At 44.0% G+C, this 24,675-nt stretch overlaps 2 protein-coding genes across 3 annotated transcripts in view; one reads left to right on the forward strand and one right to left on the reverse strand.

Annotated features, from left to right (window-relative positions):
- Positions 1-24,675, reverse strand: part of CA12 (carbonic anhydrase 12) — a 49,602-nt gene that overhangs the window by 19,410 nt on the left and 5,517 nt on the right. For both annotated transcript variants that reach the window (XM_037502649.2, XM_037502648.2), the window contains exon 3: positions 247-426. In XM_037502649.2, coding sequence (XP_037358546.1) covers positions 247-426 — 180 coding nt within the window. The remainder of the gene's footprint in view (positions 1-246; positions 427-24,675) is intronic.
- Positions 19,676-24,675, forward strand: part of USP3 (ubiquitin specific peptidase 3) — a 210,770-nt gene continuing 205,770 nt past the window's right edge. Inside the window, exon 1 of the mRNA XM_054687963.1 lies at positions 19,676-20,008. The gene's annotated coding sequence lies outside the window, so the exon portion shown is untranslated. The remainder of the gene's footprint in view (positions 20,009-24,675) is intronic.

Below are 24,675 nucleotides of genomic sequence, written 5' to 3' on the forward strand. Positions count from 1 at the left end.
CACCACAGCCAATTGTCCAAGAGGCTCTGGCCTGTCCCCTTTCCCATCCCAAGAGATGTGCGTCTTCTGAGAGGTGCTGCCCTGGCAGAACCACCAGTGCCCCTTAGGGTGAGTGGTTGGGGCATTCCTTAAGCTCTGCCTAAGCCCCTCCTCTTGATTTCTCAAGGGAGCCCCATCCCTGCCATATAGAAGGGGCTGGTCAAGGAGACAAGGGAAGTTCAGAGGGTCTCAACGTCTCTCCCTCACCTGAGTGGCCATCATTGGTCAGGATAAATTGCTCATTGGAAGATACATTATAGCCTTGGAACTGAAGGGGCACGAGGCTGGCATTATACAGGAGGATGTCACTGTGCAGGTCTATTGGGGACTGCAGCAGGCCCCCACATGATGGGTACTTCTTAGACCAGCTCTTCTCCCCATTGGGACCTGGAAGAGATTCAAGCCCAAGATTTAGTTAGTTTTCCACAAAAGCTTTTCCCTCACCTTCTAATTCTGTGTTCAAGGCAACTATTCCTTGTTTTCTCTTAATCTTCAGAGTTCAGCCTTCAGAATTAGATCCAGAAAATGAAAGTCTACTTGCTCTAACAGTACTGCAGAGAAGGAAGAACTAGAGCAGCCCCATATCAAGGACTAGAGAGGACACTAAGCTCTTTTTTATTCTGTGTATTTTTCGTATTTTGACACAATATACATTCTCTCCACCTTAAAGACCTACTGACTCTCAGCATCTGTTTATTGAGCACCTATCATGAGGCAGGAATTACTCTGGGGTTCGGGGTTGCTGTAACACAATAGGGTCCCTAACCACTCAAGCTGGCACTCAAGCAAGGAAGAATTTAATGAATCTTCAGGGATGCCCCAGGTTGGAAGGTTGACGATCACAGCTCCAGGCTGGTCTTTGAGACTGGTGGATTATCAGATATGATCTTCCTGATACGAAACCCTTGAGGACACTAACTCTTGACACCCATTGTTATAGTAAATATAGAATCCAATCTGATGTTGATGTTTGAAAAATATTAAGTAATTATAGGCCTGGAATCATAGAACTAGCTGTAAAGTTTACACTAGGAAAAAAATTGACAGTACTACAAACTAATTATAACAATATAATTGACAAACTATCCATGAGGAGAAGTAGACTTGAAAAATAAGTTTTCCAGGGCTCAGACTTCGGCTAACTGCAGGTAATAGAGCTTTCTTTGGAAATGAAAATAAACAATCCAATCCCATGTTCAGATAAACTTTCCTACTCCCGCAGGGAAAAAAGCCTTTAAAGAATGTAAAGCTATGTTTAAAAGATTATCTTCCATGGTAATTAAACAGATTTTCAGACTGAGGTTTCTCCAGAAAAGCAAATAATTGACATGTCATGGCTCGTTCAGGTAGAACCATGGTGCCCTCTGGGCTCCCTCAAATTTGGGGCTCGCCATCTGGGCATTCACCAGTATTTTAGCACAAGGAAGGGTGTTAATGAGAGCAGGGAGGGAGGGAACATCACTTCTTCTGGGAGCTCTTCTATAGACACAGCCCCATTTCATGAGAGGTAAATAGGAGTCCTGGCCCACGGAATCTCACTTCCCTACACCTTGCTCTCTAACTAGGGGCCACATCTGAGAGTAGGGAGAGTTGGAGGCAAAATTTTGTGCTCAGGATTATTTTAAAATGCTATGAGAAGTTGATCCTAAGTCTGGACACATATAGTTTGTACTAATTTCTCAGCTGTCAACCTTTAGCTATACCTTTACAGAAATGTTAGAGCTTGAAGGGACTTCAGAATCTCTGGTCCAGCTATTCACTGGATACCAGTTTTCTCATTTGTGCATGTCATCCAGTCTCCATTGAGCATTACTGTTTTTATTTCCCAGGCCTCAGCGCTTTGGACGCAAAGCAACTCAACTACAGCAAGATGGTGACTGGGGGAGAGGGAGGCTGGAGGACACCAAGCAGTCACTCCAGGGGCAAACTGGAGAACAGGGCAACACCGAGTTCCTCAGGGACTGTGGGGAGCAGAGATGAAGTGATCGTGGGATATGCCATGCGAACCCAAAGTGTCAGGAAGAGATGCAGCTAATGGCTGGCAAGCCTCCCAGAGTGAGACAGCCAGCCTCCTCTCTGCTCACTCAAGAAAAACTCAGGAAGTAAGAGGCAAAGCAATAAGATTTCTCCTTGCACACACCACTAAAGCGACCTGCGGTTAGAAGGAGGACTTTCTTTTCCCAGAGCAGAGGTTCTAAAAGATTTCAGGAAGAGAGCATTTTAATGACAACTAAACCCCCAAATGTTGGGGTCTGGGGCATCTCATTTTCACTTCTGTCAACCCAGGTTGTGATTAGGATGACAGGTTTATTTATTTTTTTTTTTGAGGATGTATTTATTTATTTATTTATTATTTTTATATTCCCCATACAATTGCAACCCCCTGATTTTGACCCCAATCCCTCCTTTCCCTGCACCCCACCCCCAGGATGACAGATTTAACTGGCATTCAGTAAATATTTTCCTAAAGAAGGAAGGACACCAAAGAACAGAGAACTTGGGAAAGATTATCAGGAAGAATTTTTCTTTTATTTTGCCCTAAATACTCTTTATTGTAAGTTAGACCAAATTGGATATTTGGGGATAGGAAAGGCAAGAGTCAGTGATGGTAATTAAAACCTTCCTAGAAAAAAGTAGTGCCTCTGTTGGATCAGGAGAGTCCAGAGAATAAGATTCTTGTGCCAACTGTCCCATCACTTCAGTGAGTAACCTTGAGTAAGTCGTATTCCTTGCCTGTTTCTCTTTTGCCCTTCTGCAAATGGGAGGGTTCTGTACTATGTTCTGGAGGGTCCCTTCTGGATCTCAAGCTCCAAGATTTATTAAGATTACTAGGACTCTGGGCCTCCCTGGTGGCACAAGGGGTTAAGACATAACCTGTGACGCTAACTGCAGCCTCAGGAGCATGAGTTTGATCCCCAGCCAGCCAGGGAGCAACCCACATAGTGCAGCAGACCTCTCCTGACTCGCCTGCTGCTCCCCTCAGCAGTGTATTTCAGTTGATCTGCCTGTTCTGTTCCTCCCTCTGTCTCTGGTGAATTCTCTCACCCTCCCTCCCTGACCCCGCATCTCTGGCCTGTACCGCAGCTCTTGTATGCATAAAAATAATAAATCTTTTTTTAAAAAAAGATTACTGGGACTCTGCATCAGGCGAGTTTAAGTGAGTTGGAGAGAGTTGCTCATGCCAAGTCAGCTCCTGGGCATGTGACAGGGTGCCAAGTGGAAACGAGCAGTGAGAACCTCTGCTCTGGGAAAAGAAAGTCCTCCTTCTAACCCAGATCCCTTTAGTCGTGTGTGCAAGGGGAAATCTTACTGCTTTGCCTCTTACTTCCATGAGTTTTCCATGTGCTCCTGACTGGCAGCTTCTCCCACCTTGGCTGAGGGCTGGGCCATACTGTGAGCAGAGAGGAGGCTGGTGCTGGAACAACTTGCTGCCAGTCTTGGCTTTCGTCCACAGGGGGCGCTCATCCTTACGTGCCAGTCTTGGGCCCTTAGGGCAGCAGGGTCCAAAAAGCTTTTTCTCCTCCTGCTTCTTCTCGTTGCTGCTTCTTTTATTGTTGTTGTTGTTGTTATTATTATTATCATCATCATCATCATCATTGCTATCGTTACTAATTTAGTAAACTTGGTTCTTAAAACTCTATGATTCTATGGGATCAGCAAGGTAAATTATCCATTTTATAGATTAAAAAAGTGGAAATGTAGTGCTTAGACTTTGGCTTAGTAACAGGGCTACCTTGCCTGAGTCACAGGACTTGCCAGAAAAAACTCTCTTGGGAATGACTTTTCCTCTAAAAAGCATTTATTTCTAGCTACCATAAAAAAGTCACTCTCCTAAACTTTGCCTGCTGTCTGAGTATTTATCTGGGAGATTTTGTGCCTGCCTGTGTCCTCTTTCTCCCACGCTCTCCTTAACAGGAGGGACCATGTCTCATTCACCCTGCCTTGTCCACAGGCCTGGAGCAGAACAGGCACTCACATGTTCACGAGCTAGATTCTCATGCCTGTTTCATGCTTGTTCCTTTGCAGGGAAGCATGTAACTATAATAACCGCCTAGACTCCCTTCCCTATGTAATTTCTCCCCTTAAAAAAAAAAAAAAGCAAAGAAAAGCAATGTCACTTGCTTGGGTTCCAAAATTTTTCTACCTAGAATTCGAGCTTACCTGCATGAGGATTTGTTCTGTTTGGATCACTCATTGAAAAAGGAATCTGATTGTTGTCCTGTGGCCTGGAAGATGCCTGCCATGAATGGGGCTTTATAGCAGTTCATAGCACCCTCCACCAACCTGTGACTACTGCTGGTGTCTCCTTCTTGCACAGTTGGGGACCACTGTCTTTGTGGCTTGTGAATGAAAGAGAGAAGTGGCTGTGGTGGGTATCTGACAGTTAAGATCAGGGGCATTGGCAGCCAACTCCTTTCTGCCCACAGCCTGGGCACTGTGCAGCTTGCCCCTGCATCAACACTGGGCACTGTGCAACTTGCCCCTTTCCTTTCCATAGTGGCTACACCAGCAGCTGTAGCCCAGGCTATAATTTTTCAGCTCAATGTCAGCTTTCACACTTATGCCAAGGGCTCTACTGCCAGAAAAAACTCTCTTGGGACTAGCTTTTCCCCTAAAAAGCATTTATTTCTAGCTACCATAAAAACGTCACTCTCCTGAACTTTGCCTCTTCAGTTGGTTGGATTTCTCTCATGATCGTGAAAAGGGGAGTCATGTGTATCCCCAGTTTGTCTTGCCAAATAAAAGCAAAGCATTATTTCTCCCAGGTCATGATTTTTTCTGTTTTAGGCAAAACAGAAGTGGACCAAATTTCTGTTTTGAAATGTCACAGGAGATTAATGTGACACAGTTCAAAATGCCTCTCATGATTTCTGTTTGGGAATTATGAGGCCCAGAGTGCAAGACTTGCATTACTCAAGGACCAGAATGTTTTCATGGGAAATTTCAAAATGCATATTAAAGTCAAGAGAAAAGCAAAATGGAATCCCCATGTCCCTTAGTTCTGACATCTAATATTTCATAGCCAATCCTACTTCATCTATACAGTGCCCACTCAACTCTATCCCTGCATAATTTTTAAACAAAGTTGAATGTATTTCATCAGCACATATTTCAGCATGTATCTCGAAAACATAAGGAACTCTTACACAAAACCCCAACACAGTTACCACACTTCAAATTTACCAACTAATTCCTTAACATTATCAAATCACAGAAGAATTCATATTTTTTCCTCATAAATTTTTATTGGTTTATTTGTAAAGTTCAGGATTGGATAAGGGCCACAGATTGCTCTTAGCTAATGTGTTTTGACCCAGATCTCAAGTTGGTAGGGTGATGCCTCATCACTGAACAACTAACTGACCCTGTGCCTCCAACACTCACAATCTCAGAGCTGAGCTGCCTTGGTCCATCCTTGGTACTCCATCCATCATGGAGTCCCAAGTTCCCTTTACCTCCACCACCTGGCTTAGGCCTTCATCCAGTCACACTCAGAGGCTCCTGGTCAGAGCTCCACTTTGGCCTTTCCTGTGAACAGCCAGGCTGCTTCCTTATAACCAGGTTTAAGAAGATTTTGCACAGCCTCTGTGGTGCTGCTGTCCCTCCACTTCTTTTTCCATGGCACACCTTGCCCACCCCAACAAAAGAAAGCCAAACTATAGCCATTTTTTTTTTGGTTTTTTTTTTTCATGTCCTGGAATGCCTCAGCCCATCAAGGTCTTCAAAGACCCTCACACCCTCCCATTAAGCCCTTGGTCAGGAGGCTTCCCCATCCTCAGAGCCAATTATACTCACCAACCTTCTCTAATGTTCTTCTATAAAAATTTGCATTAAAATGCCTTCTTTTTTCTCTTCACCTCTCCAAATATCCTGTTCACTCTTCAAAGTCCAACTCACATCCTGCCAAAGTGACTCCAATGCTTTCTCACTGCCCTGAACTCCTCAGTCAGCCCACTCAGTGTCACACCATGGTACAGTGATTTGAGTTGTCACTTAACCTTTCTCACCTGTGACTGCTATCTCTAGACTATCACATAAAATTGTTCTAGACTAAAACTCTGTCTGCAGGTATCGAAGATCTTTTGAAGACTATAACTTCTTGTCATATCCCTCCCCATGTCTGAACACATAGTGGTGCTTAGTGAACACTAGTGAGTTGATTTGGGGGGTTTTGTAAGTTCATTTCAGAAACGTAGCCATAAAGGGAAGAAAGAAAAGTGTGTGTGTGTGTTTATAGGAAGACTAGGGAAATAAGGGCTTGGTTGTTTTTTGTTTGTTTGTTTTTAATGAACAGACTTGAGCATACTTCCCTGCAGAAACAAAGGGGGACCAGAGAAGGAAGGCTGGCGCCAGGAGAAAGAGGAGCTCCTTAATGGGAGTGTGACCCTGAGAGGATAGTGGGGAAAGATCCAGTCAGCAGAAGGCAAGTCAATTCTGGACTAACTAATCAATAAATGTTTGCTGAATGGATCAAACCAGAACACTATAGCCTGCCTGGAAACAAACAAACAAACAAAAAAACCCAGAGTAAAAACTCCAATTAGAAATCCCAGTACTCAGCAGGCCTGAGGTAATGTGAAGACTCAGAAAGAGCCGAGTATTCACCTGGCTTCTCCTCATCCAGGGCTGAGTGGGAGTCTGTCAGCACCTGCTTTTGTGACTCCTGCATATGTTAGAGAGATCTTCCTTTTGAGGGGCTGGTACTCCTCTCTCCCCGGAGGTCATCCATTAGTTCTGGTTCTGTAGCTCAGCCACAGTCCCCCAAACAGAGGGGAAGGCAGTCTTCATGTCCCTTCTAAATCTATCTGGAAACCATACGTTCTCAGGATGTTGTTTTGATATGGAAGTCACATATTAAAAATACATTTAAAATGTATTAAATTCCTGCAGTTCACTTCCAAAGTTGATTTAAAAATCTATAGCATCTCATGACGTCCAGTGGGCTCAGCTTCTCTGTAGGAGGGAATTCCTACGGGGTCCACCCTGGCTGGATCCTGGCCCCCTAAACAGAAGGCTGAATTCTGCTGAGTCTGCCTGTTTTCCTGCCAGTCAGGTGGACATGCATGGCCATCCTGCCCACAGGGGAAGGAGGCTACCAGAGATGTGGTTAATAATTGATGGATGCAATCTCGTGGTTTTATTATCAACAAATGGAGGCCAAGGAATCAAACTGGTATTGAAGCCTTTCCTTTGTTAATGCTACAGATGAATCAGAGATGGGCCCAAGGCAGTGAGCAAGGGCAAGAGGGCCAGGGTTACCTGTTACTTATAAACTTTAAAGCTGTACTACCATAGCAGGCCCGCTCTTCCCCTTTGGATTTTATGTTTTAAGTCAATCAAAACAGAGAAGTTTTCTAAAGATGCTTTACTCCATATCTTATACCAAGTTTCTCTCTTTATTTCAATTTTTATTTGGGTCAGCTTGAGAGGTAGGGCCGAGAGGGGCTGGCGACTCTTTGCCATCATTTCAGGTTTAGCTATGGCAGGCGAGAAGCTGAGCTGTAAGACTGGGGCCACCAATTCAACTCAACCCAACACTGACTCCTACCATAAAGCTTGGTATGTTGAAGAGTTTAACAAATGAACAGTGACAACAGCAAACCACTAAAATAAGTTAAACAAGTTGCTAAAGTGCTAACCACCTAACCCCAAAAATGAAACCTAGCCAGGCCTGTGTCACCTGTGACTGCTCAATACATGTTTTCTCTCTGATCTTCTTTGCATCATTCACAAAGGAACTATGGTAGATATGAAAATGCTGAGTACATAGTAGAGGCAGACATCCTGGTCCAGCCTCCTTAAAAAAGAATATTTAAGAGCAAAGTGAAGAGGAGGGCCAATGGACTCTGGTGAAGGATTGTTGGTGTTCTGATGGGTGTGGTGGGGCAACACACATCTGAGGAGGTGTAAACCTGTACCCCTAAAACATGTATAGTGTTATTAACATAGTATAGTGTTATTAACCAATGTTACCTCGATTAAAAAATAATAGAATTTTTAAAAAAAGAATATTTAAAATATTCTTTCTCCAGGCAAAGACCTGTTACCATTTCAGAATAGAAGAATGGCAAACGCCATCTTCTTAACGTACTGTGATATATATAATTATGGAAAGACAATTATGGCATTTGAGGTGATTTTTTATTCATTGTGACCATTAGGAAGATAACTTCCTTTTCTAAATCTGTTTTCATGGCTCATCTCATTTCTTTAATCTCCTTTTTTTGTGGTAAAATATATATAAGATTTACCATCTGAATCACTTTAAAGTGAATTCAGTGGCATTAAGTACATTCATACTATTGTGCAACTATCCTCACTTTCCATTTCCAGAATTTTTTCCATCATCCCAGCTATATATTTGTTGGTGGGAATGTTTCCACAGTTGCTGCTATGGCAAACAGTTGGAAAGCAAATTGTAAACAATGACTCAGAAAGATACTTGTACACCAATTTCATAACATTATCCATAATTGCAAAGCTTGGAAATAACCTATGTCCATCAGCAGGTGAATGGATAAACAAAATGTGATATATACATGCAATGGAATATTATTCAGTCACAAAAAGGGTTCATCTCATTTTAATGAGCAACAACTTCTTTTCACAGAATCTAACCCATTCACTAGATGTTTGAGAAGAGCTAAGGTAGCTCTCTATTTTTTCAAAGTACCTATTAGAGCACCAGGTTTATGGTCGATCCTCAGTAAACACTCATTGGTTAGGGAAGCTCTCTAAGTGACTTGATCTAAACCGAAAACAGGGGTTTTCAAAACTTAGTGTACATCTAAATCCCCAGGAGGCTTGTCAAACACAGATTGCAGAGCCCTACCCTCCAAGTTTCTGATTCCATTTTGAGTGGAGCCCCAATTCTGCATTTCCAACAAGATCCCAGGTGATGCTAGTGCAGTTGGTCTAGAAACCACATTTTGGGAACTACAGCTTTAGAGCACTGTCTCTCAGCCCCAGCTGCACACTCGGATCTCCTGGAGCTTCTAGATCTGCACACTGAGATCTCCTGTATCTCCTTAAGCTTCTCAAGGCCTTAACCGTTTAGATCTGGTTTAATTGCTATTAGTTGAGGTCCAGCTATAAGAGGCTTTAAAAAGCTGCCCAATAGATTCTAATGTACGGCCAGAGTTAAGAGGAAATGGTGGAAGCCCTTCTCAGACAGAAGGCTTGTGGTTAAGCCAGGACCTTTTACTCTCCAGTACCAGGGTAAGGTTTTGTTGGGGTTTTTTTAATAAAATTAATTTTTTATTGTGGTAAAATAAAGATAACAAATTTACACTTGGTGACATTTGGTATAATTATAATGTGTGCAACCATCACCGCTGTTTAACTCCAAGACGAAATAGTTTTATTCACCAGCATAGGAAACCTCACCCCCATTTCCCTAATACCCCAGCCCTTGGCAACCACTAGTCAGTTTTCTGTCTCTCTGGATTTTTCTGTTTTGAAATTTCATATAAATGGAACCATACAATTTGTGTCTAGCTTCTTTCATTTAGCAAATGTTTTCAAGGCTCATCCATGTTGTAATACACATCAGTACTTTCTTTTTCTTTTTTTTGCACATAGAAGAACTGGGGTGTAGGCCAGAGGTGCGGGGGGCGGGCGGTGAGAGGATTCACCGGAGACAGAGTAGGGAGCAGAGCAGGTGGATCTACTGAAATACCCTGCTGAGAGGAGTAGCAGGCAAGACAAGAAAGGTCTGCTGCGCCATGTGGGTTAGCTTCCTGGCTGGAAATCAAACTCAGGCCATAGTGGTGATAAGCCTGAGACTTAACCCTGAGGCCACCAGGGAGGCCCCCAGTACTTTATTTCTTATGGCTGATAATATCCCATTCTATCTATGGATATACCACAGTTTGCTTATCCATTCACAGTGCTGCTTTTTCATTGTAGTTTAAATATTTGACTGGTTAAATTGCTATACTCTTCTGTAAAATAGTTGTTGGTTTAGAAAATAAGCTGTGGATAGAGCTGGTATGAAGGGAAGATGGAAAAGATACAGTTTGATTTCCTGGGGATGAGGATCTCAAGGTCACTGAGGCTATTCTGTCTAACAAACTCCTGAATGAAAAGGAAAAATTTCAAATAAGTATGATGATAAGGACATACTCCACATAAGATAATGCTGCAATGTTCTCTGGCACTAAGTGGAAATTTGTGGGAGAGCAAATAATGTGGGCAAAGGCTGCCTTGGTGACAGGCTTGTTCCCTGGCAAAGATCTGAAAATGTCACAGGCACTTTAATCATTGGTATAGTTGTCTTCTGACTGACAGAAAGTGGCTCCTCTCTCCCTCCCCCTACCATCTGCCTTCTCAGCACTCATCTCTGATAAAAGTGGGAGGCTGGGGAGGAGAAGTCATAACTTGATTCAGCAGGTAGACAGTAGATTAGGGGAAACCTGGATATCTAAATTGAATGTGACTCTGAACAAATCAGTTGTGGACTTTTAATATCTGTTTAGTGAGATAAGCACCTCCCCTTATGCTCCTACTCTAACTTCTTGCCTCCTCTTCACAACCAAGCACCTAATGAGAATTGTCTACACTACTCACTGCTCTGTCTATACTTCCTGTTCAGATCTCACTGCTCTGGGCCTTTGGCTTCCAGGCCCATGTCTCGCTGAATTAAAATGGACTCTTCTGCTTCCATTTTCCTGCAGCCCTTAGCTGCAGTGCCCTTGTCTCTCCTATTCTGAAACCTCTCCTCCCCAGGTTTCTGGGGCCATTGCTTTGTCTGAGTTGTCTCCTTTCATTTCTCTTGTTCCCTTTATAGCTCTCTGTAGCTATCTGCCCCTTAATGGCAGCTATCCCTGCGGTTTTGTTCTCAGCCCTTTCAGTCATACACTGCCCCCCACCCATGACTTCACCCCCACCTCTACCTTGGTCAGGGTTTACTCCTGAGCTCTAGACCAGTTACTTCCTATACCCCCGGTGGCTGCTCTGTGGGTTCCTCAAGTCAAATGTGGCTGGGCCGCAAGGCAGGCAAGGAAACAATTCTAAAATCAAACTCACCATCTTCTGCTTTCTCATCCTCCTCCCTCCAAACCTCCTCTGCCTTCTATGTTCTCCACCTCGGCTGACGGTACCACCCACCACACCAAAAGCCTGGAACCACAATTGACTCCTTCCTCTCTTCTTTTTCAGCCCCCACCACCAGGCATGGAGATGTAATAATTTTATTATATCTTTTTTAGATGTCTGTTTTAAAAAGTTTAGTTTAAAACATCTACACAGAAAAATGTATAAGAATAGCACAAGAATTCCATACACTCTTCATCTAGGATTACCACTTGTTAACATTCACCATACTTGCTTTATTACTATCTCCAGATATATATACATGCTTATTCTTATTGTTAGTATTTCTGAACCATTGAGGAAAGTCGCAGATACCAGGCCTTATTGGACTTAAATACTTCAATATCTATCTCTTGAGAACAAGGACATTTTCCTACATCATCACAGAACAATGATCAAAATCAGGAGATTTAATAATTAATACACTATTATCTAATATAAAATATAACAATCAATATTCACATTTTCCCCAGTCTCACAGGACCTCCCCACAAATGACCTAGTATTTACAAAGGAGAAAATGGTAATACAGAAATGGTGAAAGCTTTCAGGCATCAAATTTATCACCAACAATGGGACAACTGACATCATGTGTCTCTTGATGGTAAAGGATACGTTATCCCTGTGGTATTTATGCCAAAATGTACAACGTGAATCTCATGAGAAACCCACAAACAAACCCAAATGAGGGACACCCCTAAAGATATCTAATCTATATGCTTCAGAAATGTCAAGGGCATGAGAGACCTGAAGAGACACTACAAATAAATATAATGGCTTACTGCAATGACTCCTGAATCAGAAAGAGAAACACTGTCCAGGATCATGTTAGCATCATTTAAATTTGGCCTTCATCTGCCCCTCTGGCATGGCCCAAGTTCAGACCCACAGTTCCACAGCTCCGCCCCTCGTTGATCTGGTTTTCCAGGCTGCCCCACATCCCCACTCTCCACATGAACATGCATCAAGCCCAGGTGGTTTTTGCAACAACAAAGTTTTTCAGCAACTTGGACTTTAGGACTAATCCCACAGTTTGAAGAGTAACCTTCAAGATCATTATGATCTCACTCTACTCTTCCCCTTTCCACCTATCACAAACTGGGTGGGAGCCTGGAAACACTACAACAATTTGAAACACACACACACACACACAAAAAAAAAAAAAAAAAAAAAAACAACTTGGGGGAGTGGTCCTACGATTTCACTGAGGCTAACAAGTGAGCCACAAGTTTTGTGGATACTCCTGATACACCAGACTCCTGAGTCAGAGACAAAGGACAGTTTAATACACAATCGCAGAGCCACATTTGCACCTACTTCCCCAGCCCCATTTCAAAGGGTGATATGATGAGGACCGGCTGAACCTGCACTTTCAAACTGCTCCACATTATGTCTGAACAGCTGCAATTTTAGGAAACCCAGATCCTTTAAAGGGGCAGTTAGCAAACAATCTTTGCCCCAAGGGAAACATTATTATACTGGACAGCAAGCAAATTTCTGACTTTGAGGAAGTCACTGTATTTTATAAGACTGTTTGCTACATAAACATCCTTGAAAAGACAATGGAATAAAGCTGTCAGTGGCTGTGCTCAGAGGTGTGCTGAAACACAGGAAACCCGCGGAGAACTGTCTCCCAGCACCATTTCTCAAACACCAGGCTGCTACCATCTGGGTTCTCTATCTGTGCCACAGGGCCCCACCTGCATTCAAGACCTCTGTTGCCTGCACTGGAGTGCCATCTGCACCTAAAATGCACACCACCCACACACATGCACACTCATACACTTTCCTGGTTCTGCTAGGCCCTTTGTCTTTCAAGAGTCACCTCCTTGGGCTAGCCTTGCCAACAGCTACCCTGGCCCCCAAAGTGAGTATGTTCATCCCCACTCTGCCCACAGCACTATGCACATTGTTAGTACTTCCTGCACCTGCTGCAGTTACCCAGCAGCCCACAAAAGGTGAAGACAAGTGCTGTGCTTGTGTAGGCTCCCCTGTGTGCACCACAGAGGGAACCATTAATGACCGGCCAAAAGGATAACAGAATCTGTGAATGAACTGTTACTTTCAAGCTGCCACCAGTTTCTTCTGGTCACTGAAGATGGAGTTGGATGTAAAACTAATGAAGCTGGGAAACTGGCCTGAGGCCATGAGCTGGTGGGAGGGGAGCAGTCATAAGCATTTTCCAGAAATTTGACCTTAGGGAGGCCCTTCCTGCATTGTGAGATAGAATACTTTGATAAGCCTTCCTAGTGGCACACTCATGAGGCAGGTTACCACCTACGTTTCTGCTAAAGTGTCATCCCAGCTATAGAATCCACATGCTGGCTCTTCAGGCTGAGCTGCTAACCAAGTGTTTCACTTAGTGAGCCAATGATACAAATCAGATGTATCTAGAATAGGTCTGTGCTCTTCAAAGGACAATTTCCCTAAATAAGAATTTAGCTGTTCTGGATGGAACGGTTGTTGCTCCACCTGTGATGCTAATTATACAAACCAAGCTAGTGGTTCTCAACAGGATTGATGCTGCCTCCCAGGGGACATCTTAGAATGTCTGGAGACAGCTCTGATGGTCACAACTGGGGGAATTCTATGGCATCTGGTGGGTAGAGGCCAGGGTTGGTGCTCAGACTCCCACAATGATCAGGACAGTCCCCATAACATAGAATGATCTTCCCAGAATGCCAATGGTGCCAGCCTGGGAACTCCTGGGCTAACCCACTGAATGCCTGTCAAGGCCTCCTGGGAGGAGGGACCAGAGCACACATTGCGAGGAGGTTTTTCTTGAAGGAGCTGGGTGATCTCATTGCCAATCATCTGGGACAAGAAAAAGGAAGAGGGGCTTGGCTTCCAGGAAGAGGGAATTCAGTTATGACAATTCCAGGCCAGGAGAGAAGGCTGGTGCCTACTTGATGGTGGTGACCCCTGAGCTAAGGGAGGAGCATTGACCTGGGGGAGAAGTGATAACAGAGACAGGGGTTTTGGCTTTTCCTTTCAGACTTGTGTCATTCCAAGACCTCAATTTAGATTTTGTTAAACTTCAAGGCCTCATGAGTTTTGTCTTAATTTTAACTACCATTTATCAATTACTTATTATGTGATAGGGAAGTTGACTAATTTTTTCTATAAAAGGCCAAATAGTATATATTTTAGGTTTTGCAGGTTGTCAAGTCTGTCACTACTACCCAGTGGTGCTGTTGTAGTGCAAAAGCAGTCCTAGAGACTATGCAAATGCGTGCAGAGCTGTGTTCCCTAAAAATTTTACTATAAAAACAGCTAGTGGGCTGGATTTGGCCCATGGACTTTAGCTTGCCAACCCCCACTCTATATGCCTAATTAATGCAGCATATTAACTAATCCTCATAACAATCCATCGACATAGATACTGTGCTTTTATTTAATAGATGAGGTGACTGAGGCACAGGGACTGAGTAGCATGCCCAAAGTCACACTACCTGTAAGTACCAGGCTGGGCTTCATCTTGTAGCTCCCATTCTCCCAACACACATTGGAGGGTCAAGAGCCAGGGCACTGGACATGGGCATGAGATAAACCCTAGACATGGCCCAGAGCAATGGAGAAATTTGTGATCTTGTAAACACTCTCTGGGAAGTCTAGAAATAACAAAAAGCAGGGGGAGGAGAGGGGCTTGACTTTCTGTAGTTACCCAAGGTGGAAACTGAACTAAAGGAGAGGCTGACTGACCCTAAACATTGACCTGTTGTTGGCCCAGTTCTTCACTTATCACCTTTCATAATGAGGAAATCCTTTCTGATCTCTAACCTATGGCATTCTTATTGTTATTAGAACTGTCCTCCTCAGTTTTCTTTCCTTTCTTTCTTTTTGATGGCTCTTCTCACACATGAAGATCTCCATCCAGGCTACTTTTGTCTCCTTTTCACCAAAAAGGCATGAAGTACAAGAGCTTTGGAGCCATCCAACTCAAGCTACCAATCACAGCTCTGCCATATACTATCCACATGACCATAGCCAGAGTCCTTAGATCCCCTAAGCTTCACTTACAAAATGGAAGTGGCAATACACAGCTCACAGGGCTGTTGTGATAAATGAACGTGGTGGTGTGAGATCAGTGTCTGCAGGAGGGCTACCAAGACAGGCCTATGCCCTGGTGTTCCTGAGCTGAATAATCTCATTTCTCCCTTTTTATTACTTAGGGGCTCATTTTCAACCTTTTAGAGCAAGTTCTCCTTTTCACCTCACCAGAAAACAAATCTAGGGCTCCCTGTGTGTCTCCTTTTACTTCTAATGTGATATGCATGATGATGTGGCATTTCGTTTCAGACTGGTTTCACCTCTGAAATCCTGCCACCCAGGATCAAGTGCCTGCTTCTCCTCGGTGCCTTTCCTGACTCATCAACAAATAAACCAAGCTTTCCTCTTTCACTCAACAATCTAGGCCAGATTCTGTGCATCTGCCAAGCAGCCCCTGTGGGGAGGGAGTCACTTCATTTCTTCTGGATAACTCTCCTTGAGGCTAGAGTGGCTCTTTGTACATTTCTGAATGGGCCCTACAACACTGCCCTGCTTGCAGTGCTCAACAACCACCATAGAGGAAAAAAATCCCCAGTGATAACTTCACGGGAGAGCAAGCACTTGGTTATTAACCCAAGAGCGACCCACGCTCATGGGAGAACATCAACTTCCTGTAGTTCTCAGTGTTTTCCCTCATGGTATAGAACAGATTTTCTGACCAGATATCTTTGCACACTCAGTCTTACTTGTACACTTTGTACACAGTCTGATAAAGTAGGACCTTCCCTACTTTATCCTTGCTTCCATTTAAGTGTTACTCCAAAAGGTTTAGGAAGAGCTGGGGAGACTCTAGGAAACTGTCAAAAGGAAGCAAAGTAGTTTCTTTTAGATTTCACGTAATTAAGACTAGAACTGCCATGTGATCCAGTTATTCCACTTCTGAGTATTTATCCTAAGTATATGAAAACACTAATTCAAAAGATATATGCACCTCTGTGGCCATTCAGCGCTATTTATAATAAGCAGGAAATGGAAACAACCTAAGTGATGGAAGAGTGGATAAAGAAGATGTGGCACATATAACAGAATACTACTCAGACATAAAAGATGAAATATTGCCATTTGCAACAACATAGATAGACCTAGAGGGTATCATGCTAAATGAAATAAGTCAGAGAGAAACACTGTATGATTTCACTCAAGTGTGAAAAATAGGCAAAACCATCCAACCAAAAAAAAACAGTTCATTCAAACAAAATGGTGGACACCAGAGAGACAGGGAAGAGGGGCAGGTAAAGGGCGTCAATTTTATGATGGTGGATGGAAACTAGACTTTTGGTGCTGATCATAATGTAGTATATACAGATGTCAAAATATAATGTGGTATACCTGGAGCCTATATAATGTTACAAACCAATGTTACATGAAATAAAAATTGGGATGGGAAAAATAAAGATTTCCTTGTCCCAAGCAGTGAGGTGTAAAAAATATACATGCCATAACTCAGAAAACAGCTGAGAGGTTTACTCCAAGCTCACTGAGTAGGAGAGCAAGATGTGAGTGCTGGGAGGGGGATAGGCACATCGAAGACTGTAGTATGGGTGTGGGTATGCAGATGTGTGTGCACACACACACAAGCCCATGCAACTTCCTGAATAACCAGAAGGACTGACCACAGAGGCCAGGTGCTTCTCTGCCTTCAGTCTGTGCGGCCTGGGCTCTTGTCTGACAGGCTGCTGCGCTCACATGATAGTTGCTCATTGGAATGCTACTTCCGGGCCCTACAGTGCAGTCTACTAGCTTTGGTCTGCTTTTCTGGCATGCTTGCTCACTTACGTCTTCTGCCTCCCCGCTCTCCTTGCAGTGCTAATATCTGTGATTCAAATCACCCCACTTCTTCAGCTGTCCATCCTCTTCCTCAGAATCCCAAGTCACTCAGGAGTGTCTTGATAGAAACCCTGATGTTTCTCCCAGCCATGTGCTGCCAACAGTAACAATGACTACTTTCTGTTTTTTTTTTTTTTTTTCTAGTAACCACACTGGCCTTTGAGCCACATTTCCCATGAATGTGTCACAAGGAACCTATCAAATGTTTATTTATGTCAATAGGTATTAAGTCTATTGTGTTTTCTGTAACCACTAAGCCTTTTATCCTGATGTGGGAAGAAAAGCAAGTTAATTTGGCATAATTTATTTCTGGCAAATCTATATTACTTTTGTTTAAAAATCACTGCATATCATCACGGTTTTTACGCACAGTTGTGATGTGTCGTGCGGGGCACACGGTACCTGGCACACAATAAGCAGCCTCCAAGTGACCGGAAAGGGCATGAGATGGGATCGAGAGACACAGTCCTGGTCCTAGCTGGACTCCTCAAGTTCTGAGCTGCTTGACCACTTGGAGTTTCCCCTGCCTCATTGGTAATTGGGGGTAGGGCTTGGCTGCATCAGTGCTCTCCCTCTAGAGTCCCACCTAAGCCTATCTGAATGTCTTTGAAGCTCAACAGTGAGGGGCACTCATCCACAACCGGGCAGCCCTGACCAATCACAATCTCGGGTGTCTCCATTTCCAACTGAACAATATCAACAGGGCAGGACCTCCAGCCCCTCTCCCATCTCCCTCTGGGCTCCTTTGTCCAACACTTCATGCTCAATTCACTCTCTACCCTGCCACCAGGGTGCTAATCTGATCACCTCAGTTTTCTGCTTAGAATGCTCCAGGAGTCACCTGCCACCTCCAAATTGAGGTCCCAGCTCCTCAGTTGGCTTATAAGTGCCTATACTCTGACCCTGTCCTGTCTAGCCAGCCCCTTCCCTCCTCATTAAAGGCCTTGGTAGTCGCCAGAATATACCTGCTTTGATACATTCTGCACTCTTTGTCCCTTTACCCCAAACTCCTCTCAATCCCCTGCCCTTTGGCTAGCTCTTATGTGTCCTCTGGGCTCAGCTTGGACATCACCGCCTCAAGGAAGTGTTCTCTAGTCCCAACACTAGGTGGGGTCTTTCTCTTCCATGCTTCATCTCTCTGTATTATAAGGCCCTGTCCTACTTACCACCACTGCCAGATTCTCAGTCACATAATGTTGGGGATCATGCCTTGCTCATCATTTTCTTACCTAGAGTGGTCCTTGGCATTTAGTATTCACTCACCAAATATTTGTGAATAAATGTGAATCAATGATCTCTGTTTACTGAAAGCTGTGATTATTTTTTTCTTCTCTGCCTGATGAATAACAAATGGGGAAAATTAACTATTTTATTAATATATTAATTTGTCTTTAAAATATTTTAAACAAATGGTATCTATGGTCATGGCAGTATGGGAGGAAGAATAAAAGAGTGATGAAAATGTATGGTACCATAATTCTAAGGTCCTTTCTAGATGATATATTCCAGAAACCTATTTGTTATAACATTTTGGATTAAGATTGGAAAAATATCTATAAACTAGAAGAGCAATATCAAGGGAAAAAGTTTAGCTTTGCAGATCCTAGGAGAACAAACATTTACCCAGTTTGCCTCTGAGCTTCCTGGTGGCCAAAGCCAGAAGGGGAAGAAATCACATATGCATGACTGCCTCACACTTGCTATAAAACATCTTTGTTTACAGCCTTCAGAGTCACCTTTCTTTTCTCCATTTCTCATGCACTCCACAAGAGAGAGCACTAGGAGAGACCACCCTACGCAAGCACCAGACACCATTTGCCAATGTCACCAGTCCCTGGTAGAATTAAACCTCACTATCTTTATAACCAAGAAGCCCTTCCTGAGCCTCCTGCTACAGAAGGATGGGCTTCATTCTGTTTACTCAGAAGTCAAACTACAGTTCTAGTCACAAAATAATGACTACAAAAGCATATACGAAGATGAGCTACACCATCCTACAGTCATGCCATTCCTGAGTCAACCTTTATAGATATAAGGAGGTGACAGTTAGTATTTATTTGTTCCTTCCTGGCTGGCATAAATCAAATGCTTATGAGATACTCAGAAAGCTAGTTCTTTCAAGGAATACTTACATAAACTTAAAAAAAAAAGCTCCTAAATTACTTTGTTTATAAATCTTTGAAATAGTGATTCAGTTAAAAGTATATGTAAACTGTGAATTGAAAAGTAGAAAAGTTATGCTTCAAATCTAATATGATTCCCCGTCATTCCTTTAGGCCACGTCAGACAGCACAATAACCATTAGTTTTACATGTATTTGTTCCCACTGTTTTCACTATTTAATTGTTGAAGTTAATCCTTTCAGCTCCTTTCTTTGCATTTGTAGCAGAGAACGGGGTGCTTCTCAGTGAATATATGTGGAGCAACTATCATATCTTACTGTTTCTATATGCAGTTGATGATAGAATATGTCCCAATGTCAGAGAATGTAGAAAGTATATGCCTCAATGAGATGTGGTCATTGTCCATACCAGGTGCTGTCTCTCTTTCTTGGCCAAGTGATGTGGCCTCTGGGCTCCATAGTGGTTTCTGCACCGGTCACACCCACCACTGCCACTGAGAGGAAGTCAGCAACAGATCTGGAAAGAGGAGGCTGAGGAGACTGTGGATCTTGCTGAAGCTACCTCTGACCCATTCTTTTCCTCATGGAAAACCAGACTTCTTAGTCCCTGCCTGGAATCACCTTACGCATACCTGCTTGGACTTCAGTCTTTTTGCTTTAAATCTTTGGAGCTGGTGTACCACAAAGACTCCTCTCTGATGTTGCTGGGGATGGACCTCAAGGGCTATCCCTGCCTTTGCCTGAATGTATGGGGCTGGAGAACAGCACGAAGCAGAAAGGGCAAGTTTGAACATAGCCGGAGGTCGATATAGCACCTGGCAGGACAGACTGCGCCTTGGCTTTCTCCAGTCAACTCAAGGCTAGACGCTGCCTCAGGTGAGTGAGAGTCCCTCGGTGGGCCAGGCTTATGGGGCTCAGGGCTCTGAAAGCCCAGCCCAGGTTTCTTCCCAGGTTCAGGCCTCCAAGCCTGAGTCCTAATCCAAGGCTCAGCCCAGAGACTGAGTCGTGAGTGGGGCACAGCCCTTGTGGAACTGGTGGGGAGGCAGAGGATGCTATCTGCTCACTGTGAGTTCAGCTGAATGGCTGAGGTGGCTTTGGTTGTGGAACCAAATATCAGGGTCTGATGCCAGGGCAGGCACCAGGAAGATAAGGTCTGCCTTCACCCTGGGCCTGAGGACAAGGCTGTGAGGTCCTTGGGACAAGAGCTGGGGGATCTTGTGGGTTTTGTTCAACCCTTTTTCTCTCACAAAGGAAGTGCCCTTTGTTTAGAATATAAAAGTCACACCTTCTCTCTCTGCCTGAAAAGCAAATCCTTTCGTAACAAAATTCAGATTTGTTTGATTCTGTAGTTTTCAAAGCATTTCCCTACCTATTAGCTAATGTAATTTCATCATAACTCTGTGAGAAAGAGAACGATGATTGGCTTTATTGAGTGTACATGAGCCTCTTTCCAGCTCTTGCCATCCTAACCACAACTCTTGCTGCAGAGCCGTGGTTCTCAGACCTGAGTATGCATCAGAATCATCTGGTGGGCTTGTTTAAACAGATTGTGGGACCTAGCCTCAGAGTTTCTGATTCATATGGATTTCTGGGATGAGCTGGAAAATTCGCATTTCTTTTTTTTTTTAAGATTTATTTATTTATGCATATAAGAGCTAGGGTGTAGGCCAGAGATGCAGGGGGGTGGGGGTGAGTGAGAGAATTCAGCAGAGACAGAGTGGGGAACATTTCTAACAAAGTCACACAGGGTGTTTTTATTGCTGCTGAAGAACTGGTGAAGGGCTTGGGTTTTCTTCCCAGTCTTCGAGATGTTTCACTTCCAGGCCTTAGTGCTTGGGAAGGATATCTAGAGACCCAGGTGATGCTGGTGCTGCTGGTCAGAGGACATACTTTGAGAATGACTGAGAGAGATGCTATGCCTCCCAATTTGTAGTGGAGAAAATTGAAGCCCAGAGAAGTTGTTACTTTCCTAAGATCATGCAGACAGAAAAGCAGCCTAGCAGTTATTCCTACACAGGTCTGCCTAGTGTGGGGTCTGCATGTTTTCCACATCCACTTCATGGTTTTCTGCCTCACTCTGCTTCCCATGCGACATGACATTGTGCCTGCTTTTAGGAACTAGGCTAGCTTCCCTATCTTTTGCCAGCTGCTAATGCCACTTGTGAACACTAGCATGCAGGCATTTTGGTAGCTACAAGCCAAGAACCACCATGACACACACAACCCCCATTTGTGCAACTCTGGAAAGAGAAGAAAAAATTATGAGTGGGTGGACGATACCATATCCAAACAGATCCTGGATGTCACAACTTCATCTAGAAGTAACTGGAACTATAGCATGGGTTTAATAAATGGCGGTGGTTTGGAAGGCTAGCCTCAAGGGAATTGCCCAAGATGCAAGAATAAGGTGATATAGTTCCTTGGTGTGAAAAACGTGCTCTGGCAGTTCCTTGCTCTTTTTCCTTCTTGGGCTCTGTGCCGATTCTCTTTCATCCTAAAGGTGGCAATGGGAGTAGGGGAGAAGTTGCTGGGGTGTTTGAATTGGATAAGCCTCTACCTCTGGTAAAGACAAGAGGATTCGTTAATTAAGTCAATCTTTCAATTGCTGGTCTGGTGATGCCCCTGAGCCCTCACAGACTCAGGGAGAGGTGGGACTCACGCCCCAGGAGGAGGGCTCTGCTTTCCATTCCCCTTCCATTCCCTCCTTTGAAGGTTTGTTTTAGTTCCCCCAAATCTCTGGGATTTGGGGATCTGTACTTCTCTATTTCTAAACTAGGTCATATCCAAGGAGCACCCAAGCAATAGTAGTCTCCTTAGGGATGGGGCTCAGTGCCCATTTTCTGCCCACATGACATGTTTTAGGGTTATTAATTCCAATATAGGAATTCCTTTTGGTTGTACTGTTATTTGGAACATACTGGTGTTGGCCAGGGTGGGTGGGGGTTCTTGAGAGAGGACTAAAAACTGTCAGGGTAAGGATGACTCTCCCAGCCAGTTGGAATGTTTTAACTCTTTTATTGAACATCATATACATATAGAAAAGTGCATGTATCAGAAAAGGACAGCTTGAGGAATTTTCATAAACAACACAGCACCCTCACCAAGGGATTGAACACATCCAGCACCCCCACCTCGTGCATCTTTCCAGTCACCTCTGCCCCCCACTATCCTGACCTCCAACCACACAGATTTGCTTTAGCAGGCTGGAGTTTGTCCTCAGCTCACATGACAACCTGACATGCATTTGTCCTCCAGTTCAGAGGTGGTTCAGAGCTGGGGCACAGCGGGACTGATTTCCAGTGGGGTGGGCTCACTCAGCAATTCTGAACCTAGCCCATATCCAGCTACTGCTTCAGTCACGCCAAGAGTGCAAGGCTGTGTCTTAGCCATCATCAGATGGTCTTCCAGTCTCCAGGGGGGCTGTGCTGGAAGTCACTCTGTGACTCAGTGTGGAGTCGGGGGCATTCTCTCTACATGTGCTTCTAGAAGTCCTACCATGTGCTCCTGACAGCCAAGACCTCTGGAGCAGGATGACTCAGCAGCACATACTTGCAAAGCAGCTGAGGTCTGTGCCTGGGAAAGTTAGCAAGTGGTATTTGGTTGGACTTGCCTGATTCATGTAGTCTCTCCCCACCCCATCCCATGCCAGGCCCTCTGTATACATGTGTGACTCTGACACAGGTTCCAGCCTGAACCTGTTTGCCTCCTTAACTGTTCTCCATCAGTCCTCCTTCACAAAGAGCTGACTCCACATCACATGTTCATTCTGCTAATAAAAAGCCAAATTTACCTTGGTGCTCACCCCATGCATGTCATGCATCACTAGACTCTGTCCTCTGCTTCCTCAGCAAAGAACTGCTCTAATTGGGTAGGAAGGACAGAGGGCTGGCCAGAGCTCGTGACCAGAAAGAAATGCTTCTGGACTGGTGGGTATGGTTGGATAGAGAAACATTTACTTGGAAAGACCATGTCATGACTAAATGGCACACCTTCCCACACCTTCTGGACAGTGTCTCTCTGCTTCTGTAACCATCTCACTCTGGCCAGGGGTGCTGTCACAGAGAGGCAGGGAGCCCTGGACAAACTCCATCTGTATTTCCACTATACTGGGAGGTCAGTAGAAGAGGAGGAGTAAATTACCTCTGACTCAGACTGAAGAGGTCTGATCAGTGGGACTTTTAACAGAGCATGTGTAGAACTTGCTTGTATGTGTGAAACAGACAAATCTTTCAGGTTTCCCCCTCACCACAGGTCCAGGCTAAGGTCCAGAAATCTGCATATTTGGAAACCTTTCCAGATTATTCTGATGTAGTGACCCCAAACCATAGTTTGAAGAACACATAATCTAGACAAGTCTTCCTCAGATTACAGACAAAGAAAGATCCAGAGGGTCCAAACAGCCTACTTGAGATCATATGGAAGAAGGCGCAGAACTCAAGTCCTTTCCGTGCCTGCACTGCTTCTGTCACTCTCACACACTGAACCTGCCCAAGGGCCCAGAGGCCCAGACTCTATGAAGTTTTCCTTTGTCTGGTCTCTTCCTCTGTCCTTTCCTTCCCTCTTACTGCCATTCCCATAAAATAGATGTTAAGACACAGAATGGGATTCTACAATGACCAAATACCTTTCTGCATACTCTATCCTTTCCCCTCCACCTCTACCACCAAGTCCCCCCCCCCAAAAAAAAAAACAAACACATTTTACTCCAGACCTGTCCCTTCATCTACAGGACAAAGTGGAAAGGGCCTGACCTGTCCCTGTTTGTCCAGTCTATCTTTCTGACCTCACCTTACTTCCCTATAGGTCCTTCTCCAGTTTTCCCTCAAATATTATCTTGTTCTTTCTTGCCTCTCTCAAGTGATGCCATGTGATGTCATCATCACCTTAGACCACATCACTTCCTCCTCACCACCATACTGAATCCTCCCAACTTCCAAGGCCCAGGTGAAAGCCTTCCTCCTCCAGGAAGCCTTCTGCGACCATCTAGCTGGTCCGCCTCTAAGCCATCACAGCATCAACCATTCATTTATTATCCTTTATTATTACCTATACTACTTTGAATTGTGAAATGTAAGTAATTCCTAGCTAAAAAATCACATGTTGCTCACTTAGCAACATGCCTTCTAGAAGAACAGAACAAGAAAGAGTTAGTAATAAGGGAGGCACACAGTGCTAGAGCAAAGTCCTGTAGGTAACTGGTTGATTAGTTAAGTGATTTTTCTATGCCTCCTGGGCTAACAAATATCCAAAGGCTAACTTTTGCTAATCCAAGTTAGATTTTTCTCTGGATTCTGCTTCTGTGGTAGTAATCAGTGTCCCTGCTTGTCATCACCCCTTCTGTGCCAATAAGACCAGTTCCACCTTGCTGTTTGCCATAACAATCTATCTTGCATATTCCTTGTGACTCTGCCCCTAACAAGACATTATTAACATTCTAGCACTCATCAGTGGAGCCAGGTGCTTGCAAGACCTCCCATTCCCATTCCAGCTGATGGCCAAACTTCCATTTCATTGCAGTACACCAGCAGAGCCATTTTGAAGTT

The sequence above is a fragment of the Talpa occidentalis genome, unplaced genomic scaffold, assembly GCF_014898055.3.
Source record: "Talpa occidentalis isolate TD23 unplaced genomic scaffold, MPIMG_talOcc4v2.1 talOcc4.11, whole genome shotgun sequence".
Lineage (NCBI taxonomy): Eukaryota > Metazoa > Chordata > Mammalia > Eulipotyphla > Talpidae > Talpa > Talpa occidentalis.